The sequence below is a fragment of the Elgaria multicarinata genome, chromosome 7 (genome assembly GCF_023053635.1).
Source record: "Elgaria multicarinata webbii isolate HBS135686 ecotype San Diego chromosome 7, rElgMul1.1.pri, whole genome shotgun sequence".
NCBI classification, from domain to species: Eukaryota; Metazoa; Chordata; class Lepidosauria; order Squamata; family Anguidae; genus Elgaria; species Elgaria multicarinata.
Genome location: NC_086177.1, coordinates 113376808 through 113402525, shown reverse-complemented (window position 1 = coordinate 113402525; position 25718 = coordinate 113376808). Strand labels below are relative to the sequence as shown.

At 48.1% G+C, this 25718-nt stretch overlaps 1 protein-coding gene across 1 annotated transcript in view; it reads left to right on the top strand.

Annotated features, from left to right (window-relative positions):
• Nucleotides 1-25718, top strand: part of LOC134401875 (1-phosphatidylinositol 4,5-bisphosphate phosphodiesterase gamma-1-like) — a 108824-nt gene that overhangs the window by 56327 nt on the left and 26779 nt on the right. Inside the window, exons 5-18 of the mRNA XM_063131195.1 lie at nucleotides 1489-1573; nucleotides 2351-2431; nucleotides 3202-3236; nucleotides 5039-5111; nucleotides 8516-8617; nucleotides 10840-10958; nucleotides 11357-11442; nucleotides 12314-12434; nucleotides 12702-12870; nucleotides 15830-15949; nucleotides 17621-17728; nucleotides 19302-19489; nucleotides 21137-21337; nucleotides 24018-24137. Coding sequence (XP_062987265.1) covers nucleotides 1489-1573; nucleotides 2351-2431; nucleotides 3202-3236; nucleotides 5039-5111; nucleotides 8516-8617; nucleotides 10840-10958; nucleotides 11357-11442; nucleotides 12314-12434; nucleotides 12702-12870; nucleotides 15830-15949; nucleotides 17621-17728; nucleotides 19302-19489; nucleotides 21137-21337; nucleotides 24018-24137 — 1608 coding nt within the window. The remainder of the gene's footprint in view (nucleotides 1-1488; nucleotides 1574-2350; nucleotides 2432-3201; nucleotides 3237-5038; nucleotides 5112-8515; nucleotides 8618-10839; nucleotides 10959-11356; nucleotides 11443-12313; nucleotides 12435-12701; nucleotides 12871-15829; nucleotides 15950-17620; nucleotides 17729-19301; nucleotides 19490-21136; nucleotides 21338-24017; nucleotides 24138-25718) is intronic.

The window sequence follows — 25718 nt, the reverse complement described above, 5'->3', positions numbered from 1 at the left end:
ACTTAACATTGTTAAATGCTGTTAAAATGCCTGGGAGAAGAGAAAAGTCTTGACCTGTCCTGGCGCCGAAAAGATAACAATGTTGGCGCCAGGCGAGCCTCACCGGGGAGATCATTCCACAGTCAGGGGGCCACCACTGAAAAGGCCCTCTCCCTTGTTGCCATCCTCCGAGCTTCCCTCGGAGTAGGCACTCGGAGGAGGACCTTAGATGTTGAGCACAGTGTACAGGTAGGTTCATGTCGGGAGAGGCGTTCCATCAGGTATTGCGGTCCCAAGCCATGTAGGGCTTTATAGGTTAAAACCAGCACCTTGAATTGGGCTTGGAAACATATAGGCAGCCAATGCAAGCGGGCCAGAATCGGTGTTATATGTTCAAACCTCCCTGTTCCAGCTATCAATCTGGCTGCCGCATTTTGCACAAGCTGCAGCTTCCAGACCGTCTTCAAAGGCTGCCCCATGTAGAGGGCATTGCAGTAATCTAATTTGGAAGTTACCAAAGTATGGACAACTGAAGCTAGGTTATCCCTGTCCAGATGGGGGCGTAGCTGGGCCACCAACTGAAGTGGGTAGAAAGCACTCTGTGCCACCAAGGCCACCTGAGCCTCAAGTGACAGAGATGGTTCTAGGAGAACCCCCAAGTTACGAACCTGCTCCTTCAGGGGGAGTGCAACCCCATTTTTCTTCCCCCCACCTCCCGCTCCAGTAATCTGATTGCAAGTTCCTCCTTGCCTCTGGACCTTAAAGTCAGGAGGAAGGAGGGAACCAGGTGGGCGTGTCTTGAGGCTGACTAGGGGGTCTGACCACCCTCTGCCCAACCCCATTTCCAGTCTTAAGAAGAAATGCACAGGTTGACCAAGCTGCTGGGCAGTGGTGAGACGGTATATTGTGCTGACTGGCAGTGGCTCTCCGTGACCTCAGGTGATGGCTCTCCACGCCATCACCTGTTACCTGATTCTTCTAACTGGCGATGCCAGGGATTGAAAGTGGTCCCTTCTGGATACGAAGCGGGTGCAGTGCCCCTGAGCGACGTCTGTCTCCACTTGTGCCACCGTGCTCAAACCTGGACAAGGCCTCTCTGTAAAGCAGCCCTCTCATGCGACGAGAGGTCTCTGCATGCAGCCATCTTAGTTTGGCTCTGCGTAGACAAACTACAGCAGCGGTAGAGTTTTGTGCGTGGCTTTATCCCTGCAGGTTTGGAACCCACCTGCGTGCCCTGGAGACTTTCTCACCCTTTCTGTACATTGTTTTGGCTCAAGTGAATTCTAATGGACATCACCAATATGGATCTGGGAGTGGCGTGTATATTAATCTGAGTTTTAAAAGAACTCTGAGGATACAATGACATAATTTTGGGCACGTGGCACAAGAATTAGTTCGTTCTCAATGGTCCACGGAAGAAGATATGGATAACGATATGAACATGCATTCACATATCCACGCACACCCCTGATTCCATAGTCATCTTTCTTCTCTTTCTCTGTGTTGCAGCATCACACCCAAGGATCTGAAGGCCATGCTCCCCCAGGTCAACTACCGCGTGCCTAACATGAGGTTCCTGCGGGACAAGCTTCTGGTAAGAAGACCCCACCCCACCCCTTTCTCCCTCTCGTTCAATCTGCTCTGCTCTGTTAACAGAAGAGTGTAGGACTCATTGACCAAGTTCACACGATCACAGCAAGGGAAATAAGCCATGGTGGCTTATTTCCCCCACCATGCCTGCCCGAGACCTTAGATCTGTTGGAGGAGCCCTTCTCCGCATCCCACCAATGCAACATATACGTTATGATGGGACAAGGGAGAGGGCTTTCTCTGTTGTGGCACCCTGGCTGTGGAATGCCCTCCCCTTGGAGGCCCGATTGGCACCAACATTGATTTCATTTCGACGCCAAGTAAAAACATGGCTTTTAAACAAAGCCTTTGATGGTTAAACTCACTGGCACATTGTTTTAACTGTTCTAACTGTATCTATTGCTTTTAAATTATATATTGTTTTAACTTGGATCACGGTTTAATTTGTTTTTAACTGTGTATATTTATTGTTTTATATTGTATGTTTTTATCTGTACGCTGCCCTGAGATCTTAGTGACATAGGGCGGGATATAAATATTTTAAATAAATAAATAATAAATAAATAAATGTGTGCTGGCAGAATTTGCCTCATTACTCTAGTTGGTGTGGATTGGTATGTCGTGTGAACTCAGGTAGCAGGGCTTGTTGGTTATTTGAGGGTAGCACACTTCTATAAAAACCTGATGTTTGACGCCCAGAAATCGGTAAGAACCTTGGAAGAGTTCCTGCAGCCAAGGGAAGTCTCATTAACTCCTTCCTTTTTCTCCTCTGTCTGAACAGGAGGTAGAAGTCCGCACCGAAATTAACTTCAGCCACTTTGCACACTTCTATAAAAACTTGATGTTTGACGCCCAGAAATCGGTAAGAACCTTGGTAGAGTTCCTGCAACAGATAGACAAGTCTTTTAAAGTTTTTAACTTCCCAGCAGCTCTGAGTTTTTATGATTGGCATTTTTATTCTGTGCTGTGCTGTAGTTTTTGTTTTGTTTTGTAATGTTTATACTTCTTACTCTTTAGTAAGCCACATGGGAATGCTGATTAGACATTGAAGGGCAGGACATACATTTTAGAAATCAATCAATTAATCATTCAGTAGTCAGGACACCAGACTGGTCCACAAGCGTGTATCTAGAGAGTGGTTTGCAAAGTAGTTCAAAGTTAGAGTTGCAGAGATCCAACATAGGGATTTTTTTTTTTGGAAGTGGCGCTATATTCAATAGCCAGACTCCATTCTTAAATGGAGGGGACAGCTGGATTGAACTGAGGCATAGAGTTGGCCTGCAGAAAGAGCACAGTTCTGCTATAATAATGTCCAGAAGCGTTGGACATCACTTCCTTAAAGGGGAAAAGGGTTAGGCCTATTTCCTGAGCACTAAGAAAAGAGTCTCTTTCCCTCAAAGTCCTTTGACAGATGTGCCTGGGATGCATATGATTTTCTTAACTTGGCTCTTTATTCCTTTGCCCAAGGAAAATACTTGTAAAAAACAACTCATTTTCACATCACTGGTGATATTCCCAATTGACTGGTTTAAACATCTGTTCTGAAAGCTTTAATTGTTCAGTCCTACTGATTGGTTTAAGTAACCATCTTAACTGCATTGTTGACGGTTGTGTCACTCCTCTGCATTTCAGATAATTGAACAGCTGGAATTGTCCTTCCCTTTACGGTAAGTATGAGACACCCTTCTCTTTCCTAGGCCAGAACAGCTCACTTTGAGACAATTTCCTTCCTCTTCGTGCATATGTTCAAATGGAAAGGGAAGCACAGCTCAGGAAGGGCCTTGAAACCTTTACAAGCTTGTAAAGATTCCAAGGGCAGCGTCAAAGACGATAAAGGTTGTCTAAGAGCATAAGATTTGCCTTGACTGATCAGATCAAAGTATTTATTTATTTATTATTTATTTAATTTATATACCGCCCCCACAGCCGAAGCTCTCTGGGCGGTTTACAAAAGTGAAAAACAGTGAACGTTAAAAAAAGTATACAAAATTTAAAACCATCAAAAACATAAAAGAAACAGTATAAAAACAACGGTGTCCATTTAAAAACAACAGTACATATGAGGAGAGGTATACTGTAACAGGGTACTGTAATATCCTTCTATTTCCATGATATGTATGTCCCAATCATTGTAAAGAACAACCGTTTAAGAATGGGATGTGGCTGGGATGTGCTCTTAGGATGTTGTGGTTTTTCAATTCTACTTAAGAAGGTTCGACATGGGCTGGGTTGCATGTGTATAGTTTGCTGATATCTTTTTACCAAGCTCCTCAATTGTTAAACTGCTATCTTCAGTCTTGGTGGATCTACTGCAGGTCCACACTTAGCCGCATCTACCTGATTGTAGTCCTCTATTAATTCTGACGAAGATGAAAGTAGATTCAGCTAGTCCCACTTCCTGTCTCCAACCGGGGCCGGCCAGAAGTCTCTGCACTGCCCAGAAGTGGGGGGTTGAAGGCAATAGTCAGGGCCGGTGCCAGACTATTTTGCACCCTAGGCAGGTGAGCTGCTTTCACCCACCCCCACCCCAGCGTACCTGGGCGCAGGGAGCCATCTCGCCCGCCCAGCCGAAGCGAAGCCAGGACGCTGGGGTTGGGGGTTGGGGGCGTCGTCGGAATGGCACACCCGTCCGGAAGCCGCTCTGGGAGAGCAACTTCCGGGTGTGCCTTTCTGAAGCTGCCCGCCTGCCCCCCCACCCCAGCGTTCTGGCTTCGCTTCGGCTGGGCGCCCACCCAGCTAAAGCGAAGCCAGGACGCTGGGGTGGGGTGGGTGGGTGGGTGTGGCTTCACTTCAACAGGGTGGGCGCCCAGCCAAAGCGAAGTCAGGACGCTGGGGTGGGGGGGCTGGCAGGGGGGGGCTTCAGAATGGCACACCCAGCCAAAAGCCACTCTGGGACAGCGACTTCCGGGCACGCTGTTCTGAAGCCGCCTGCCTGCCCCAGCATCCTGCCTTCGCTTCGCCACCCAGCCGAAGCGAAGCCAGGACACTGAGGCTTGTGGGCGGCTTCAGAACAGCGCGCCCGGAAGCCACCCTTTCAGAGCCACTGTGGGAGAGCTGCTTCCGGGTGCGGCATTCGTCGCCCCCCTTACCTTGGCGCTCTAGGCGGCTGCCTGAGTGGCCTCTATGGTAGCACCGGCCCTGGCAATACTCCTGCCCCACTGTGGCTTCCCAGTGGCTGGTATTCAGGAGTAGACTGTCTCTGAACATGGAGGTTCTATATGGCCATTATGACTATGAGAGACCTTCCCTCCAGCAATACATCTGATTCCCTTTTAGAGCCATTTAGCTAAATGCAAGTATTTGAAAGACAGGCCAAAGGGTACAGATAAATATAATAATGCCTGGCCCCTTCAGTTCTAGTTCTGGCATCTGACCTGCATGTAGAGACATAAACAAAGGCTGTGTCTGTATGTATATATTCCACGTAGATTTTGTGATCACACTCTTGACTCTTTGACTGTCTTCTCAGAAATGTGGACAGGCCAGAACTCTGCCAGATCACGTTGTATGACTTCCAGAAGTTCCTGCAGTATGATCAGAAGGTACTTTCAAACTGGGGGGCACTTATTTTGCTGAGATGGCAGAAAAATGGGATTGCGAGATCTTCTGCTATATGTGGCTAACCCTTTCCATCAAAAGAATCATAGGATAATAGAATAGCAGAGTTGGAAGGGGCCTACAAGGCCATTGAGTCCAACCCCCTGCTCATCCACCCTAAAGCATCCCTGACAGATGGTTGTCCAGCTGCCTCTTGAATGCCTCTAGTGTGGGAGAGCCCACAACCTCCCTAGGTAACTGATTCCATTGCCGTACTGCTCTAACAGTCAGGAAGTTTTACCTGATGTCCAGCTGGAATCTGGCTTCCTTTAACTTGAGCCCGTTATTCCGTGTCCTGCTTGGATCTCTTCTCGATCCTCCCAGAGTGCAGGACACGGAATCATGGGCTCAAGTTACAGGAAGCCAGATTCCAGCTGGACATCAGGAAAAACCTCCTGACTGTTAGAGCAGTACGACAATGGAACCAGCTACCCAGGGAGGTTGTGGGCTCTCCCACACTAGAGGCCTTCAAGAGGCAGCTGGACAACTATCTGTCAGGGATGCTTGAAGGTGGATTCCTGCATTGAGCAGGGGGTTGGACTCGATGGCCTTAGAGGCCCCTTCCAATTCTACTCTTCTGATTCTAAGATTCTATGAAAAACTCTTTATCATTAGTAACTGAAAGTTAGTTGTTATGATACTTGAGGCCTTTTTGGTTCCAACAGTAAATATAGCGTATTGAGACTTTGGGCTTTCCATAGAGTTGGAAGGGCTATTGAAGGTCATCTAGTCCAACCGCTTGCTCAGTGCAGACTCTGCAATGTAGGATCCAGCTGCAGCATCCACCCCAACCCCACACATACTGGTCTGTCATGCCGCTAGTGATGAGCATCACAGCTCCTCTTGCTGCCTTGTCCATGATGTTGGTTGTGAATTTTTAAAAGTTATTCCTTAGATTAGCTGCAGCGTCACAGATACAGTCATGTAACTCTATACTATTTCCTCGTCTTCCTCTTCCTTTAATTGCAAGCACCAGCATCTGCCTCCCGCTCTGGCAGAACTGCCACACCGCCCCCCACCCACCCATCACCACCACCAATTTCGGAACCTTTTGCTTGGCGACGGAGCCTATTCAGTTCCTTGTGGGGTGTATGCGTCTCTGTCAGGGCTGCTGCTCAGCCTCTGTGATTTTTAAAAAACCCCAGTGGTGAACAATGAGAGGGCCTGCAAGAATATTCCATGCAAGAGCCAGCCACCAGCACCAGAACCACGCTGTGGATGGGATCTTTTACTGGGCTGAATAGTACCACACGCAGTAAAGATAAAATAGCTGTGGAGGCTGAGGAACAGCGCGAGCTGCCAAGTCCCTCTGGGTAGCCAGTGTGACGTCGTCGTTAGGAGGTCAGATTAGGGGCGGAGAGGCCAAGATTCAAAACTCTGTTTAGCCATGAAGCTCACTGGGAGACCTTGGGCCAGTCACAGGCTCTCTCAGCCTAACCTACCTCACATGGATAAAATGGGGGGACCATGTATGCCACCCTGAAAGGGTGGGCTAGTGCTGCAAAAATATAAAACAAATAATGTAATAATGTAATGTAATGTAATAATGTATGGAAGCTTCAGCTGGTACAAAACAGGGCAGCCCGTTTACTAACAGGGACTGGCCGGCGAGATCACATTACGCCAGTCCTTTTACAACTTCATTGGCTGCCAGTCCAGGTCCGGGCCCGATTCACGATCGTATCTCAGCATGTCTTTCAGATATCTCAGCCTGGCTGCTTCATCGTCGTTTGAAACTTAATATGGCAAAAACTGAACTGCTTGTTTTCCTCCTAAACCTTCTCCTCACCTCTCATTCTCTCTTACTGTCAACGATGTCACGCTTACTCCGGTCAAGGAAGCTCGTAGTCTTGGCTTTATATTTGATTCCTCGCTCTCCTTTATTCCTCATATCGAGGCAGTAGCTAAATCCTGTCGTTTCTTCCTGTATAATGTTGCCAGGATTCGACCATTTTTGACTGTCTCTTCTGCCAAGACTCTCGTTCACGCACTGGTTATCTCTCGGTTGGACTACTGCAACCTTCTTCTCTCTGGCCTTCCCTCGTCTCACATCAGTCCGCTGGTCTCTGTTCACCACTCTGCCACTAAGATCATCTTCTTGGCCCGCCGCTCTGACCATGTCACTCCACTTCTGAAATCTCTTCATTGGCTTCCAATTCACTCCAGAATCCAATATAAACTTCTCCTGTTGACCTTCAAAGCTTTTCACGGTCTAGCTCCTGCCTATCTCTCCTCTCTCATCTCACACTATTGCCCCGCTCGTGCTCTCCGCTCCTCTGATGCCATGCTTCTCGCCTGCCCAAGGACCTCCACTTCCCTTACTCGGCTTCGTCCTTTTTCTTCTGCTGCCCCTTAAACCTGGAACGCTCTTCCAGAACACTTGAGAACTACAAACTCAATCACAGCTTTTAAAACTCAGCTAAAAACTTTTCTTTTCCCTATAGCTTTTAAATATTGAGTTTGTTCGGACTCTATACTGTTAGCTTCACCCCACCCGGTGCCTGTTTACACTTCCCTGTGCCTGTTTGCATTCTCTTTCCCTCCTTATTGTTTACTACAACTTTATTAGATTGTAAGCCTATGCGGCAGGGTCTTGCTATTTACTGTGTAATCTGTACAGCACCATGTACATTGATGGTGCTATATAAATAAATAATAATAATAATAATAACATTCAAAGCCCTCAACGGGTTGGGGCCAGGTTATCTGAAGGAATGCCTCCTCCCATATGTACCTGCCCGGACCCTAAGGTCATTTTCAGGCGCCCTTCTCCGTGAGCCCCTGCCAAAGGAAGCGAGGCAGGTGGCTACTAGGAGGAGGGCTTTCTCCGCTGTGGCACCCCGGTGGTGGAACGAGCTCCCCAGAGAGGTCCGCCTGGCGCCTTCACTGTACTCTTTTCATCGCCAGCTGAAGACCTTTTTATTCTCTCAGTATTTTAACACTTAATTTTAACTTAAATTTAAATTTTACTCTTCTAACTCTGTATTTTAATCTTAAATCAATTTTGCTGCGTGGTTTTTATCCTGGTTGTGCTTTTTATACTGTATTTTGTATTTGTGCTTTTAACCTGTCGATGGTTTTATTATGATTTTAATTTTTGTAAACCGCCCAGAGAGCTTCGGCTATTGGGCGGTATAAAAATGTAATAAAATAAATCAAATCAAAAAATAAATCTCACCCGAGCCACGAAGCAAGGGTTGCATTCTTCATGTTAAAGCAAGCACAGGATGTCTTTTCAGCCTGGAGAGAGTGACCCCATCGTCTCCTCCACCACCACTACCCACTGCCATTGCAGAAGGGCTGGATAGAGATCCTCCTTGTAATCCTGCACTCCCTTCCTTCTCTCTAGGAGCCGTGGGCTAGTGACGTCGCCAAAGTCCGGGAGTACATGTGCAGCTACCTGCGGGATCCCTTCAGCGATATGACAGAACCTTTCTTCCAGCTGGATGAGGTGGGTGACGCGTTATTTATTTATTTATTTATTGCTTGCACTTATATACCGCTCCCATAGCCAGGGCTCTCTGGGTGGTTTACAGAAATTCTAAAATTCTAAAATTGAAATAAAAACAAGTATACAAAATTTAAAATTCTAAAACACAGAACATAAACACATAAAGCATTAAAAACCGTTAAAAAACTAAACATGCGGGTGATTAAATGTGCCGCCATATGCCTGGGCAAAGAGGAAAGTCTTAACCTGGTGCCGGAAAGATAGCAGCGTTGGCGCCAGGTGAGCCTCATCAGGGAGATTGTTCCATAGTCTGGGGGCCACCACCGAAAAGGCCCTGTCCCTCGTTGCCATACTCCGAGCCTCTCTCAGAGTAGGCACCTAGAGGAAGACCTTAGATGTTGAACATAGTGACTGGGTATATTCACGTCGGGAGAGGCGTTCCATCAGGTATTGTGGTCCCAAGCCGTGTAAGGCTTTATAGGTCAAAACCAGCACCTTGAATTGGGCTCGGAAACATACAGGCAGCCAGTGCAAGCGGACCAGAGCAGGTGTTATATGGTCGAACCTTCTGGTTCCCGAAATCAATCTGGCCGCTGTATTTTGCACGAGCTGCAGCTCTCCCACACTAGAGGCCTTCAAGAGGCAGCTGGACAACCATCTGTCAGGGATGTTTTAAGGTGGATTCCTGCATTGAGCAGGGGGTTGGACTCGATGGCCTTGTAGGCCCCTTCCAACTCTGCTATTCTGTGATTCTATGACGGCGCTGTCCTGTTCCAGCTGTTGCCCCCCCAACAGCTGGCATTCAGAGCTATCCTGCCTCAGGGCTTGGGGGTTCCTTAAAGCCATGGTTAGACCCCTCGTGCACGAATTGGTCTAATCCCCTCGTTAAAAGCAAATTGCAGCATCTTTCTGCATCGCCTTCTGTAGAGAGGCGGCGGTTCATAGCCGTGGGGATTGTGCTCAATTCCAGCTAGGTTGGCAGCGCAGCATAGAATGAGAAGAAACGATTCGTTAGAAAAAGACAATTGTGCTGTGAAAAACAGAAGGCAGAAGGAAAAGAGGAAGAACACGGAAGAGATGGATGGACTCCGTAAAGGAAGATACGGACATAGAATCCTAGAATCCTAGAATAGCAGAGTTGGAAGGGGCCTACAAGGCCATCGAGTCCAACCCCCTGCTCAGTGCAGGGATCCATCTTAAAGCATCCCTGACAGATGGCTGTCCAGCTGCCTCTTGAATGACTCTAGTGTGAAAGAGCCCACCACCTCCCTAGGTCACTGATTCCATTGTCGTACTGTTCTAACAGTCAGGAAGTTTTTCCTGATGTCCAGCCGGAATCTGGCTTCCTTTAACTTCAGCCCGTTATTCCGTATCCTGCACTCTGGGAGGATCGAGAAGAGATCCTGGCCCTCCTCTGTGTGACAACCTTTTAAGTAGTTGAAGAGTGCTCTCATGTCTCCCCTCAATCTTCTCTTCTCCAGCCTAAACATGCCCAGTTCTTTCAGTCTCTCTTCATAGGGCTTTGTTTCCAGACCCCCGATCATCCTGGTTGCCCTCCTCTGAACCCGCTCCAGCTTGTCTGTGTCCTTCTCGAATTGTGGAGCCCAGAACTGGATGCAATATTCTAGATGAGGCCTAACCAGGGCCGAATAGAGAGGAACCAGGACCTCACGTGATTTGGAAGCTATACTTCTATTAATGCAGGCCAAAATAGCATTGGCCTTTCTTGCAGCCATATCACAAAGCATCCCTGACAGATGGCTGTCCAGCTGCCTCTTGAAGGCCTCTAGTGTGGGAGAGCCCACAAACACCCTGGGTAACTGGTTCCAATGTCGCACTGCTCTAACAGTCAGGAAGTTTTTCCTGATGTCCAGCTGGAATCTGGCTTCCTGTAACTTGAGCCCGTTATTCCGTGTCCTGCACTCTGGGAGGATCGAGAAGAGATCCTGGCCCTCCTCTGTGTGACAAGATCTGAAGTTACAAGATCTGAATAGGGGGGTGAACAACAGATGCCAATGGAGGTCGCTGATTTATAGGGTCGCCATAAGTTGAAGCCGACTTGAAGGCACATAACTAACAACTCGCTAACTGCTAGCCCGGCCATGTGCCCAGCCAGTCAGACTGCGTTGCCTTTCATTCACCTGCCTTTCTCATCCCATTTCCTACCCCACCCTAGTTCACCAGTTCCCTCACTGTGTTTTCTTTCTCCCGACCCCTCACAGTTCCTGACGTTCCTGTTCTCCAAAGAAAACATGGCCATCGACTCCAAGTATGAGCGGGTGGTACCAGATGAAATGAATTACCCTTTATCTCAGTACTGGATCTCGTCTTCTCATAACACGTAAGAGTTTCCCTGGGCAATCCGATAATTGGCTCATGATTCCAGGCTTTGTGGGTTATAGGGAAGGGGGCAGTGTGGGTCTGGCTAAGCAGGGGACCTCTGAAGCTTTGCACGGCTACAAACCTGGAACCACGGTACTGGCTTAATCATATTCTCCAAACCAGGGGGATGCTTGGTTGATGTGGTCTAACGGATGGCAGGGATGGTTTTTTGTATCCATGCCATTCCATAGATTTTATCATTAGATAGATCGCTTGACTCCAGCTGTGGGCCACCCTGTTTGGAGCATTGCCAAGGAGGCCCTAAAAGTAGGTGTCCTTTTTGTAGCGAGACGCGGGCCCTGCAGGTATCGCCCCCATGTTTCACATCAGTCGTTCCTTCTCTTCTTCTTCTTGCAGGTATCTCACGGGAGACCAGTTCTCCAGCGAGTCCTCCCTGGAAGCCTACGCCCGCTGCCTCCGGATGGGTTGCCGCTGCATAGAATGTGAGTCTGGTTTTGGGGTTCTGAGTCCAATTAGCTTGCAACAGTTTCTTTCCTGAGCATTGAGCAGGGGGTTGGACTTGATGGCCTTGTAGGCCCCTTCCGACTCTGCTATTCTATGATTCTATGAAACCACTCTGGTCTGTGGCCTTTTGTGCAAGGCCATCTTTTCATTGCCTACTTCAGGAACAAGTACAGTGGGTTTTAATTTTAGCCAGGCTTCAGGCCTGGAATCTCTTGGGGTCGGAGCTGTCAGGTATTTGATTTGAAAGTGTTCATATCTAAGTGGAAGTTTTTCTGGAACTGAAGAACAAAAGTAACAACCTCTGAGATAGCCATCTCAAGGTCTTTGAGAGCCGTCAGGATGTGGCTCTCTGACCAAGGCCGTTTGCCCATGGGTTTTTTCTTGAGGCATAGCAACACAATCCCGGTGATGCAATCCGGTGTTCATATTGCATGTGGACACTATGATTGGCTCACAAGGCTATTAATATGTGACATGTTATTGAAGAGTGTGGAGATTTTGTGTGAAGAGTTATTGTGTAAAGTTCCTCAACTATGTTATGCTCTATGTAAATACTTGTAAAGTAAACTTAGATTAGTAGTCCAAAACGCTGTGTTCCTTCACTTCGTGAACATCTGCCTGCTGCCAGTGACCTCTGTCTCTGCTAACGTGTGCTTGCACTCTGTGCATGCTCTGAGGGAGTGCAATACATCAGACTCCTAACAGGAGCAAGACTAATAAGTGAGAATCCTCTTGAGCATGTGCAAAGTTATTTTAGTCAGTAAGACGTTTTAAACACAATTAATCTGACTGATTAAACATCCCTAACCTTTATAAGTTAACCAAAGATTAAAACCTCTCTGCCCCCAGTGGACTGTTGGGATGGTCCCGATGACCTTCCGATCATCTACCACGGCCACACGCTCACCTCCAAAATCAAGTTCTTGGACGTGTTGCACACCATCAAGGAACACGCCTTCACCACCTCTGAGTAAGTCATGGGGGTCACCAAACAGGCCTTGGGAGGCGCGTCTTTGCAGCCCTGTCCTACGGTAACTCCAGCGGTGTGTTTAGCACATGAATGTATGGAACTGCCTGATATTGCATCAGGGCACTGAATTGCAAGTTCCTTGGGGCAGAGATCTGTCTTCCTGCACTCTGTCAAGCACCATGCACGTGGGTGGGACTATCTAGATAAATAAACTATGCCAAGGGAGTCTCAGGTGTGCCAGATTGACGCCGCGTGCTTGCCCTCTAGATTTCCCATCATCCTCTCCATTGAGGACCACTGCAGTATTGTCCAGCAGAGGAACATGGCCGCCCACTTCAAGAAGGTTTTCGGGGACATGCTGCTTACCAAGCCAGTGGACATCAACGCTGACCAGCTACCCTCACCTGCTCAGCTCAAGAAAAAAATCCTCATCAAGGTAAAGGAAGGATCTTGGAATTGTTGTAGATCGCAAGCTGAATATGAGCCAACAGTGCGATAGGGCTGCAAGAAAGGCCAATGCTATTTTGGGCTGCATTAATAGAAGTATTATTATTATTATTATTTATTTATATAGCACCATCAATGTACATGGTGCTGTACAGAGTAAAACAGAAAATCGCAAGACCCTGCCGCATAGGCTTACAATCTAATAAAATCATAGTAGAACAATAAGGAGGGGAAGAGAATGCAAACAAGCACTGGGTAGGGTAAGCAGGCACAGGATAGGGTAAAACTAACAGCATAAAGTCCAGTATAGCTTCCAAATCACGTGAGGTACTGGTTCCTCTCTATTCGGCCCTGGTTAGGCCTCATCTAGAGTATTGCGTCCAGTTCTGGGCTCCACAATTCAAGAAGGATGCAGACAAGCTGGAGCGTGTTCAGAGGAGGGCAACCAGGATGATCAGGGGTCTGGAAACAAAGCCCTAGGAAGAGAGACTGAAAGAACTGGGCATGTTTAGCCTGGAGAAGAGAAGATGGAGGGGAGACATGAGAGCACTCTTCAACTACTTAAAAGGTTGTCACACAGAGGAGGGCCAGGATCTCTTCTCGATCCTCCCAGAGTGCAGGACATGGAATAACGGGCTGAAGTTAAAGGAAGCCAGATTCCGGGTGGACATCAGGAAAAACTTCCTGACTGTTAGAACAGTACGACAATGGAATCAGTGACCTAGGGAGGTGGTGGGCTCTTTCACACTAGAGTCATTCAAGAGGCAGCTGGACAACCATCTGTCAGGGATGCTTTAAGATGGATCCCTGCACTGAGCAGGGGGTTGGACTCCATGGCCTTGTAGGCCCCTTCCAACTCTGCTATTCTATGATTCTGTGATTCTATGAAATATGCAGAGTGTTGTTTTCTTGCATTTGTCAAGCCCTGATGTTAATACTTAGCATTTGCACAGCGCTCTTTGAATGTCCGAAGCACTTGGCACATATTATTTATTTAAAGTTTTTATTCTCTGCCTTTCTATCCAGTAGGATCTCTCGGCAATTATTTATCTCATTTATTTATTTATTTATTTATACATTAATCCATTAATTACACCCTTCTTTGAAGATTTACCAAAAAAATTAAAATATACAGTACAATATATAATCAGAACAAATCGACAAACAGCAGGAAAACCAAGTTCTCAAAAAAGCTGTATTTTTCTACTAAAAAAGGTTTGGGGGAGTTAAAAAAAAAAGGCCTGGGGTCATTAAGTCCAGGTCCGGGCCCGATTCAAAGTGCTGGTATTAACATTTAAAGCCCTAAACAGCTTGGGGCCAGGCTATCTGAAGGAACGCCTCCTCCCATATGTACCTGCCCGGACCCTAAGGTCATCCTCAGGGGTCCTTCTCCGGGAGCCCCTGACAAAGGAAGTGAGGCAGGTGGCTACCAGGAGCAGGGCCTTCTCTGCTGTGGCACCCCGGCTGTGGAATGAGCTCCCTAAGGAGGTTCGCTTGGCACCTACGTTATATGCTTTTAGACGCCGGGTGAAGACCTTTTTATTCTCCCAGCATTTTAACAGTCTACAAATAAATTTTAACTTGGTGTTTTAAATTTGTAATTTTGCATTGCTGCTGTTTTTATCTGGTTGAGCTTTTATCTGGTATTTTATTGTATGATTTTATACTGTTGTTTTATACTTTGAATGTTTTTAATTTTTGTGAACCGCCTATTGGGTGGTATAGAAATGTAATAAATAAATAAATAAATTAAACCGGTCCTCACTTGGCACCAAAATGAGAGCAGCCCAGGTCCCATATGAGCCTTCCTGGGAAGAAAGTTCCACAGGTGGGGTGCCATGGCCGAAAATGCCCTCTCCCTTGGTTATCATTCACCTCGCATCTGAAGGCAGGGGTACTTGGAGAGGACCATCAGAGTACGAGCCGATTGCTATGGGAGCCGCATTCCTTCAAATATCTGGCTCTAAAGCATCATGTGGTGCTTTAAAAGTAAGCACCAGCATCTTGAATTGGGGTTGGAAATGGATCAGAAACCATCAGAGTTCTTTCAAATCTGACGAGTTTGGTTCCCATTTGTTGGTTCTACAAAGGTACCAAGACAGGAATTCAGGGCAACATCAAAGAATTTGGCACAAGGTCTTATATGGGTCAGTGGAGAACACCCCCTCCCTCTCCTTCACCCAGATGACTCCCCTTCTGGCTTGTGATGTTCTGCCTCCTGGCTTCCTCTGCCTTGGGCGGTTTCTCACTGGGTCCTTTTGTCAGCTTTTGGTACTGCCATTGCCACCTGGGGCCGATCTACACCAAGCAGGATATAACACTTTGAAAACAGTATGAAAACGGTATTTGTAATGTGTCCTGGGCCTGAACAGTTGTCATAACCATTATAAACCCTTACAAGCAGTAGTGTAGATCCTGCCCGGCTCTCTGGGTTTAAGAACGAAAGAAGTGCCTTGAAGGTGGATCAGACCGAGGGTCCATCTAGTCCAGCACTCGGTTCACACAGTAGCCAACCAGCTGTCGACCAGCGACCAACAAAGCAGGACATGGTGCAACAGCACCCATCAGGACTAGTAGCCATGGATAGCCTTCTCCTCCAGGAATTTATCCAACCCCCTTTTAAAGCCATCCAAATTGGTGACCATCACTACATCTTGTGGTAGTGAGTTCCATAGCTTAACTATGCACTGTGGGAAGAAGTCCTTCCTTTTATCTGTCCTGAATTTGTTTCCCTGGGCACATTTATTCCTGCTTTCTGCATGTGCCACGTTGGCTCTCCTCTCTGGTCCCCCTTGAACATCTAGTAGGTCATGAGAACATCTAGAAGGTCCAAGAGAAATAACATGTTTATTTATTCTGTGTCCCTCGACTCCGATTGTCCACATCAGATATAAGAGGCGGCCAGCACAGCTGCGCTGCTCTGCCATTTCCTTCTCTTCCACTTGCAGCACAAGAAACTGGTCGAAGGGAACCTTTACGAAGAAGTCTCCATGGCCAGTTACTCAGAGAATGACATCAGCAATTCCATCAAGAATGGCATCCTTTACCTCGAGGATCCAATTGACCACGTAAGGCTCTCGCTCGGTCTTCTGAGATGGATAATCTGTGTGGGCAAGGGGGTATTCATGTTGCCAGTTTTCCTCAGCAGACGCGCTGAGCTATTGCATCAGCCCCTGTTTTGTTGACATGTTGAAGAGAACTGAGACCAAGGAAAAGAGTCCCTTATTAAGCACAGGCTTTGGCCTTCTGCTTTGGACACCAGACTCCACAATTGTCAGCAGTTTCATCCCCCTGTGGTGAGTTCTTCCCTCCCTGAAGACTAAGAAATTGGTGGTGGTGGTGGAATATTTCTACTCTCCAAAGCTGGCTATCATATGGATGCACTTTAAGGGACCACCTGTCTTGTTATGAATCTGCCTGGTTATTATCTGCAGGAGAGACCCTCTTGAGGGCACCATTACCCAAAGAGGCCCGTTCATTGGCCGTGCATGAAAGGGCTTTCTCTTGTGTTGCCCCCAAACCACGGAATGCATTCCACTCGCTTGGCTTTAGCGTAGGCGTGCGCAGCACATTTCATTAGGATGTGCCCACAGGGATCTTTTTAAAGGTGAACATTTATTGAATACTCAATCATAAAGGACATTATTTTTATTCGTTTATTTATTAAACACTGTAGACACTGGTGACTACTCTGCGTTCGGCTTGCTTGACCGTGGGAGGGCCCGGAATTGGTGGGGCTTTGTGGTGACACTGGCCGGAGAAGGGGCTTACAAGGCGATGTTAGCCTTTGGGGGCTCTTTGAAGTGTGGCTCCTGGCAGAGAGGCTCCCAGCAAAAAAATCCTTTTTGCTTTTGGTGCTGGGAGCAACAGGGTGCTGTCAGCGGGGGGTGGGGTGTCTTCTTCAGAGCAGCCAGAGGACTGTTCTCACTGCATCTCGATCCTCCTCTGAATGCCCCCCTCAATTTGGTGCTCATTGCTTGAGACATTAGGGTGTGCCTGGGCACACCCGGCACACCCCTTGCGCACCACCTACGGGCTTCAGAAAGGGTGTGAAGGCGCACCTTTTTTAATTCAGCCTTTAAAATTGTTTAGTTGCTTTAATGTTTTACTGTTTTTAACGCTATTGTTTTTTTGTTTTTTTACGATTAAGGTTCTGTTATTTTAAATTGTTGTCCTCTGCAATGACGACTATATAACAAATACAGCGGTATATAAATGCTGAAATTAAATGAATCACAGAATATTGGGCACAAGCTGGCTGTCTAGACATTTTGTGGGCATGACTGCCTGAAAGGTGGAGTTCCATTGTGCCAGGCCATCTCTCTTCCTTGGTCAGCGAAGGCAAGGAATGGGATCAGAACAGGTTCCCAAGAAGGCGGCAGCAAGAAGTAGAAAGATGGGTCCGCAGGGAGCACAGCTAGGATTGCGTCCGGGTGCCTGGTCCAGAAGTGCTGATGGGGACGTAGGCAGGGGGAAAAGACAAGTTCTGAGGAGCACTTTCCCTCTCCTCACCGGATGGTTTCATTTAGGGACTAGCAACATAGGAAGTTGTTTTGTGATGGAATTATTGTTGTTGTTGATTTCATTTGTATCCTGCTCATAGCCAAAGCTGTCTGGGCAGTTCACATTTCTGGGATCCTGCACTCCTTTTTTGGGGTCCATTTGCATCCTTTGCCTGACGTCCCACAAACTGGCACGCCCCTTTCACCCTCCATTCTCTTGACCCTTCTTTTGGGCAGACCTGGAGTCCGCACTATTTCGTTCTGACGAGCAACAAGATCTATTACTCTGAGGAGACGTCCCGCTACCAGTCTAACGAGGACGAGGAAGAGACCGAACAGAAAGAGGTGATGGGGAGCTGGGGAGAGGGAGCAGAACTTTGCCTCACATAGGACCGGGGTGGGGCAGGGAAGTCTTTGCTGGAATCTTGGTGAGGAAGCTGGGATTTCGCCATTCGTGTTTTTATAAGGGTGGGAACCAAATCACAGCATCTGAAGGCCGTTTTGCATTATCCCTGGATGCATTGTGGTCATAGAAAACGTGCCTGAAAATCTTGCACGCGATGGATCTGGACCTGTGTTTGCCCTGGTTTTGTATGCCTGCTGCTTCATGCAAGGTCAAGCTTTCAGAAAGCCCAGGGAAGCTTCAGCAATACTACAAACGAGAAGGATCTTGGAATTGTTGTAGATTGCAAGCTGAATATGAGCCAACAGGAATAGAGGTTGTGAGATGATGGCTCTCCAAAGGCAAATTTGTAGCAGAGGCAAGGTTTGAACTGGGGGGTTTCTGGTTCACAGCTCAGTCTTACAGTCGTTACATTATTCATTTATTTATTTAAAAATGTTACCCTGCCTTTCCATTATAAACAAAAATGTTAAGCTATCAGTATTTATGTATTTATTTATTTATTTTAAAGGGCAAACAGGCAGGAGTAGCTGGTAAAATCAGCAATATCAAGGAAGGATGTAAGGCATTAGATTAGGTCTGACTCTTTGTGAATCCGATAGCTCACTGGAGTTAAGGCTGGCTCCAAATTGGGCCGCTAACATTCATTCATTGAGCAGGGGGTTAGACTTGATGGCCTTATAGGCCCCTTCCAACTCTACTATTCTATGATTCTATGATCTGCTCCTGTTCCATACGGGTGATATGAAATCATAGAATCATAGAACTATAGAATAGCAGAGTTGGAAGGGACCTACAAGGCCATCGAGTCCAACCCCCTGCTCAATGCAGGAATCCACCCTAAAGCATCCCTGACAGATGCTTGTCCAGCTGCCTGTTGAAGGCCTCTAGGGTGGGAGAGCCCACAACCTCCCTAGGTCTCTGGTTCCATCGTCGTACTGCTCTAACAGTCAGGACGTTTTTCCTGATGTCCAGCTGGAATCTGGCTTCCTTTAACTTGAGCCCATTATTCCGTGTCCTGCACTCTGGGAGGATCAAGAAGAGATCCTGGCCCTCCTCTGTGTGACAATCTTTTAAGTATTTGAAGAGTGCTATCATGTCTCCCCTCAGCCTTCTCTTCTCCAGGCTAAACATGCCCAGTTCTTTCAGTCTCTCTTCATTGGGCTTTGTTTCCAGACCCCTGATCATCCTGGTTGCACTCCTCTAAACACACTCCAGCTTGTCTGCGTCCTTCTTGAATTGCGGAGCCCAGAACTGGACGCAATACTCTAGATGAGGCCTAACCAGGGCCGAATAGAGAGGAACCAGGACCTCACGTGTTCTGATGTCCTGATCCCTAATGGCTGCTGGTGCACGTGATTCCCATTTTTGAAGACGCTTCAGAAAGGCTGAAAAGCTGCTAAGGGCGAGATGGTATTAAACCTGCTGTGTGTTTTTTCTCCTCTCTGGCTTTGTCCCGCCCCGCTTTCCTCTCCCTTGTGTGTTTCTTTGCCCCTCTCCTGCTGGGGCTTTTAGGAGTTGAACAACAATGAGCTGCACTTCAACGAGAAGTGGTTCCATGGCAAGCTGGGCGGAGGCCGCGACGGGCGCCAGATTGCAGAGAAGCTGCTGCACGAGTACTGCACAGAGACGGGGGGAAAAGACGGCACCTTCTTGGTGCGGGAGAGCGAAACCTTTGTGGGCGACTACACACTCTCCTTCTGGTAGGCCATGCGCCAGGGAGGCAGGCAGGCAGGAAGCAGCAGGAAGCCCACCACGAGCCGAAAGGCCTGCTGCGGCAGAGTCCTGAGCGCTTTCTCCGCGCGTGTGAGCTCATGCGCGGGCTTAACGAATGCTTGAAATGAGGGACAGAGCACCACATTGCGCAAAATAAGGGAAGCGCGGCCATTCTCTGTGGAGTGTTCTGGCTCTTTCAAATGGCTGAGAGTACATGCAGAACGCCTGTGCCGCGAGGCACAGAAGAGCGTGGTTGGAAATAAGCGCCATTTGCAAGCGTTCCCTAGGAAGCGCCGCTTGACGCGTTTGAAGGTTTTTCCAGTGTGAATTGGTCTGGCATCACAGCCACCGTTAGGCGTAGATACAGACCAACCATTTCACCAAGTGAGTAACTTCAGCCTGGCGCGCTTGTGAAGATGTGGTGCGTCAAGGAACACAGCAGGAAGATCCCGCCAGTAAGGGGGAGCATTTTATCAGAAATCCAGGGGCACGTCTCCACGACACAGGCTCTGAACCCCAAGCCTGGCTGCGGCTACTCCCTGCTCAAGCCAAGCACCACCGCTCGATACGCCTGAGGCAAGGGATAAAAACCTCCTTACTCCAAACTATGTGGAGAAAGGGGTTAAATAGAGAAGGATTTCAGTATATAAAATAAAACACTGTGAGTTATATGTGCTGAGGTGAATTATTGTCAGAGCGGGTGCTAAATGTGTAAACTTCAGATGATAAATGCCAAACAGACACGTGGGATTTTTGTGGTAGTTAAAAACAAAATAATTAGAATTTATTTTAAAAGTTCACAAGCTTTGTTTCAAATAAAACCTTTTTGAAACCTTTCATCCAATCCTTTCACTCATTCACATACACACTTTCCTTCCTCTCACACAATCACTCTTGAGCTTTCTTTATTATCTGTATTGATTAATATACATCAACTATGTGCACACCACACTCCAAAGACACCACTCCCTACACTGAACCTCCAACTTCCCAGAACTTAAGCACTCTAAACACAGAGAGCACTAAAGACTCTAAGAGTACCCCAAAAGTCCCCACAATCCCCTCCGTCCTCCCCTTATATATCCCTCCTCCCCACTCCTAAGATATTCAATCTCCCCCCACTCAGGCCAACATTCTAAACTCACCACAGACTTACAAACTGCAGACATACATTTGGGAACTGACTTGTGGGGTGTAACGCCACACACGTCTCCACGAAGGGTTTGCCCCGGGATGGCTTCGCAGTAGCGGCCCATCATCTACATGACGCAGCAGCCATTCCCTGCCCCTCATGCCTAAATTTAGAGAATAGTGTACTTGAGAGAAGTGAACCCCTCTGATCCTAAAACAACTTAAAAGCTAGATTAAAAGATGTTAACAGTGCAACTGTGAGATTAAAATTCAGGCCTTTTGCATTTCATAATTGAGTGGAAGTTTGCAGCCTGGTTTTGGGAAACGTGTGCTCTTGCCTCGCCTGAGTGCAATCCAGGCCCTGCCTGTAGGCCCTGCTGTGGCTCCAGAGGGTCTTCCCAGGTGCATGCAGCCCCCTGTGCCCCTCCTGTCTGGTTGGGAGAGAGACCCGGTGCCCACTGACTCTCCCTCTTCACCGGCGTCCCCTGCCCTTGTCTTTGCAGGCGCTCCGGCCGCGTTCAACACTGCCGCATCCATTCCCGGCAAGAAGCCGGCACCACCAAGTTCTACCTGACGGACAACTTGGTCTTCGACAGCCTCTACAGCCTCATCTGCCATTACCGCGAAGTGCCGCTGCGCTGCAACGAGTTCGAGATGCGGCTGACAGACCCCGTGCCTCAGCCTAACGCCCACGAGAGCAAGGAGTGAGAAGAGCCCCGCCCTCTCTCCCTTCCGCTCTGCTCCTCTTTCCTTCCCCTGCAGATGCATGCAAACACCCGGACTTGGGCCGTATTTGGCGTTGGAGTCTGGTGGAGGTTGAGGAGGAGGAAGCAGCATGGGAAGCATATATATGGGTGCCAATGACCCCAGCAAAGGAACGCTGAAGGGAGGGCTCTGTAGGGTTTAGAGGGATGTAATCGATGTGGGCCTGGGTCTCTCATTGATGCGTCTTCCAGCTCCTCCACCCAGGGCCAATTGCACTGGAGCCATTGCAGGAGAAGGGCTCGACTGGCCCAGGGGGCGCGCGGGAGGACTGCAGGACGCATTCCCAGAAGTCCGGGAACGTGTTCTCCAGCCCCCGCCCCCAGCGCTGATCTAGCCTTCTGCTGTGCTAGATCGGCACTGGGGGAGGGCTGGAGGACGTGTTCCCAGAACTCCGGGCTTCTTCCAGCCCTTTTCCCTGGTGAATTGGGGGCCAGTCCCGGTTGCCCCTGAGACCGCCATTTTTCTGGAAGTCTCCGGGGTTTTCCGGTGCATCTGGTCACCCTAGTTTCTGGACACAATTCAGAGTGCTGGTTATGACCTATAAAGCCCTATACAGCTTGGGTCCAGGTTATCTGAAAGATCGTATGTTCCTTTACGAGCCTGCCTGTGGTTTGCGATCTTCAGAGGAAGCCGCCCTCTCAGTTTCATCACCATCACAGGCGCGCCTGGTGGGAACGTGGGAGAGGGCCTTCTCGGTGGCTGCTCCAGTGCTCTGGAACTCTCTTCCCAGGAAAGCTAGACTGCTTCCCTCGATGTGTTTTTGGAGGCAGACGAAAACTTTCTTGGTCCGGCAGGCCTTTGCTGAATAACGTACCCCCATCTATGTTTTAGACTTTTAAAATTTAATGTGTATTTTAAATGTTGAAATGTTTTAATATTGAAACTTATTTAATTATATTTTAACCTTATAGCTTTTACTTGTATATGTTTTAATTTTCTAAAGCCGCCTTGAGGCCCAGCATTGGGCAAAAGGCGGGATACAAATAAAGATAATAATAATTATTATTATAATTATAATAATAATAATAATTCTTCCACACACATGCTTAATTTGAGCCAGGGGCTCACCAGGTCTCAGCTTCTGAACCTTTTTTCCGAATCAAAAGTGAGTCCTGTGAGAAGGCTTCTGAGCCTATGCAGAGTACATTTCTTGCATGACTAGGAAAAGCTAACTAGGTTTCATGCATCTCAGATTAGGGGTCTGGTAGCCATTCACTGTGGCTCCTTGCTTTGAAAGATGCTAGTATTCTGGGATCTCTCCTTTAGAGGAGGGGGGAAAGGTGCTCCATAAGGGTAGCAAACAAGGACCGATCCCCTTATACAAATCTATGGTGTGACCACACTTCGAATACTATGTCCAGTTCTGGTCGCCGTACTTAAAAGGGGATATGGTAGCATTGGGGAAAAAGGCAGAAAAGGGCAACTAAAATTATCAAGGGGCTGGAGCATCTCCCCTATATATAAAAAGGGTTACAACAGCTGGGACTGTTTAGCTTAAAATAAAGTCGACCGAGGGGAGACATGATAGGGGTGTACAAAATGATGCATGGTGTACAGGAATTTATTTATTTATTTATTACATTTTTATACCGCCCAATAGCCGAAGCTCTCTGGGCGGTTCACAGAAATTAAAACCATAATAAAACTACCAACAGGTTTAAAACACAAATACAAAATACAGTATCAAAAACACAACCAGGATAAAACCACGCAGCAAAATTGACGTAAGATTAAAATACAGAGTTAGAAGAGTAAAATTTAAATTTAAGTTAAAATTAAGTGTTAAAATACTGAGAGAATGAAGAGGTCTTCAGCTGGTGATAAAAAGAGTACAGTGTAGGCGCCAGGCGGACCTCTCTGGGGAGCTCATTCCATAGCCAGGGTGCCACAGCAGAGAAGGCCCTCCTCCTAGTAGCCACCTGCCTCACTTCCTTTGGCAGGGTCTCTCGGAGAAGGACCCCTGTGGATAATCTTAAGGTCCAGGCAGGTACATATGGGAGGAGGCGTTCCTTCAAATAGCCTGGCCCCAAACCAAAGTGGGTAGGAAGACATTTTCCTCCCCTTCTCATAATATTAGAACACAAAGGTGTCCTCCAATGGAGCTGATTGGTGGGAGATTCAGGACAGATAAAAGGAAGGACTTCTTCACACGGCGTGGAATTAAACTATGGAATTCACTTCCACAGGATGTTAGTGACGGCCACCAATTAGGATGGCTTTAAAAGCGGGTTGGACAAATTCAGGAGGAGAAGGATATCAATGGCTATTAGTGTTGCTGGCTAGGTGCTACTTCCAGTATCAGGGGCAATGTACCTATGTACATCAGTTGCTGGGGAACATGGGTGGGAGAGTGCTGTTGCCCTTGTGTCCTGCTTGCAGGTTTTCAAGGGCAGCTGCCTGGCCACTGTGTGAACAGAGTGCTGGACTAGATGGACCCTTGGTCTGATCCAGCAGGGCTCTTACGATCGCAGGGTCTTACAGGCATTGGCCCCATCCTGTGTGTGTGTGTGGTGTGAGCAGGGTTACGGGGCCTCTTTCCCTCACCAGACTCCCTGAGCACCTAATCAGGAACAAATCCACAGGATGTGCCAACCTAACCGCATATCCTCTCTCTGCCAGGTGGTACCATGCCAGCCTGACCCGCCTGCAGGCCGAGCACATGCTCATGCGGGTGCCCCGGGATGGCGCCTTCCTGGTGCGCAAGCGCAGTGAGCCCAGCTCTTACGCCATCTCCTTTCGGTGAGTCTCCGCATCCTTGCGCCTCGAGAAGGAAAATGCCTCCGCCCCTCCCCCTGCCCCCAAAGTTCCCAGGCGTGGTGGGGGGTGAGGGAACCTGTGGGTCTGGGGGGAAGTGGTGAGCAGAGACAGGGCCGACCTCCCACCCCCCACTGCCCTCTCCCACTATTTCTCTGCCCCAAACAGTTTCCTCCCAAAGCTACCTTTTACGCTGGTCAGTTAGTTGATTTTTAGTCAATTTCTTTAGTCCATTTCTGTGCTGTCTCAAGAGAAGTGTTCTCACAGCAAATCATTGTGGTCGACTAAAAACAAAACATTTTTGCCCTAATAGGAGCGGCCCTCATGGTTTTGTTACCTGCACTTGTGCGTAACGTGAAGTTAGGCCAGGAGACCCCCCAACCTCTTCTTTCTCTCTCTCTCTCTCTCTCTCTCTCTCTCTCTCTCTCTCTCTTTCTCTTTCTCTCTCTCTGGCTTCTCCCCCTCTCTCTCTCTGGCTTCTCTCTCTCTCTCTGGCTTCTCTCTCTGGCTTCTCTCTCTCTCCCTCTCTCTGGCTTCTCCCTCTCTCTCTCTCTGGCTTCTCTCTCTCTCTCTGGCTTCTCCCTCTCTCTCTCTCTGGCTTCTCTCTTTCTCTCTGGCTTCTCCCTCTCTCTGGCTTCTCTCTCTCTCTCTCTGGCTTCTCTCTCTCTCTCTCTGGCTTCTCCCTCTCTCTCTCTCTGGCTTCTCTCTCTCTTCTCTCTCTGGCTTCTCTCTCTCTGGCTTCTCTCTCTCTCTGACTTTATTTCTCTCTTTCCCCCCCCCACTCCACACGCTGCCTTCCGTAGCTCACCCTGTGCCTCCCCCATCCTGCTCTTCCTAGCCTCTACCATGGATTCCTCAATCCCTGCGTGGCTCTTCTCCGCTTTCTACACGACAGGGGTCTCTTTTCTTTCCCCCTTGTTTGGGTAGATGGATGCATTGCACAACGAAGACCTCGCTTGCTGCTACCCGCCGCCTACTTTTCCTTTTAGAATACCTCTGGGTCCGTGTGGGGCTCAGAGGCATTCTGTGGAAACAAAGATGGCAGCAGCTGGAGGCCAAAGCTTTGCTCTGAAATTAATCCAATCACACTGGGGTGATTATTATTTTTATGTGGGTGGATACAGCAAAATTATCTCATGGTTGTGAAGATGGGTGAAGAAATGACATTTCAGAATCATAGAATTGTGGAACTGGAAGAGAGCGTAAGGGTCATCTAGTGCAACCCTCTGCAATGTGCAGGAAAACCAATTAAACCATAGAATCATAGAATAGCAGAGTTGGAAGGGGCCTACAAGGCCATCGAGTCCAACCCCCTGCTCAATGCAGGAATCCACCTTAAAGCATCCCTGACAGATGGTTGTCCAGCTGCCTCTTGAAGGCCTCTAGGGTGGGAGAGCCATCCATGAGAGGTGGCTGAAGGCCAGGTGTAGGACTGAGCAGCATGCCTAAGGTTTATGGGAAGGATCCCTCCAAAGGAAGCCATCTGGCTTCCCCTCCCCCTTTCAGATGGTTGTTCATGCCACACAGATGCTACCAAAGCATAGGTGTTCCCCATATAAGGTGCGG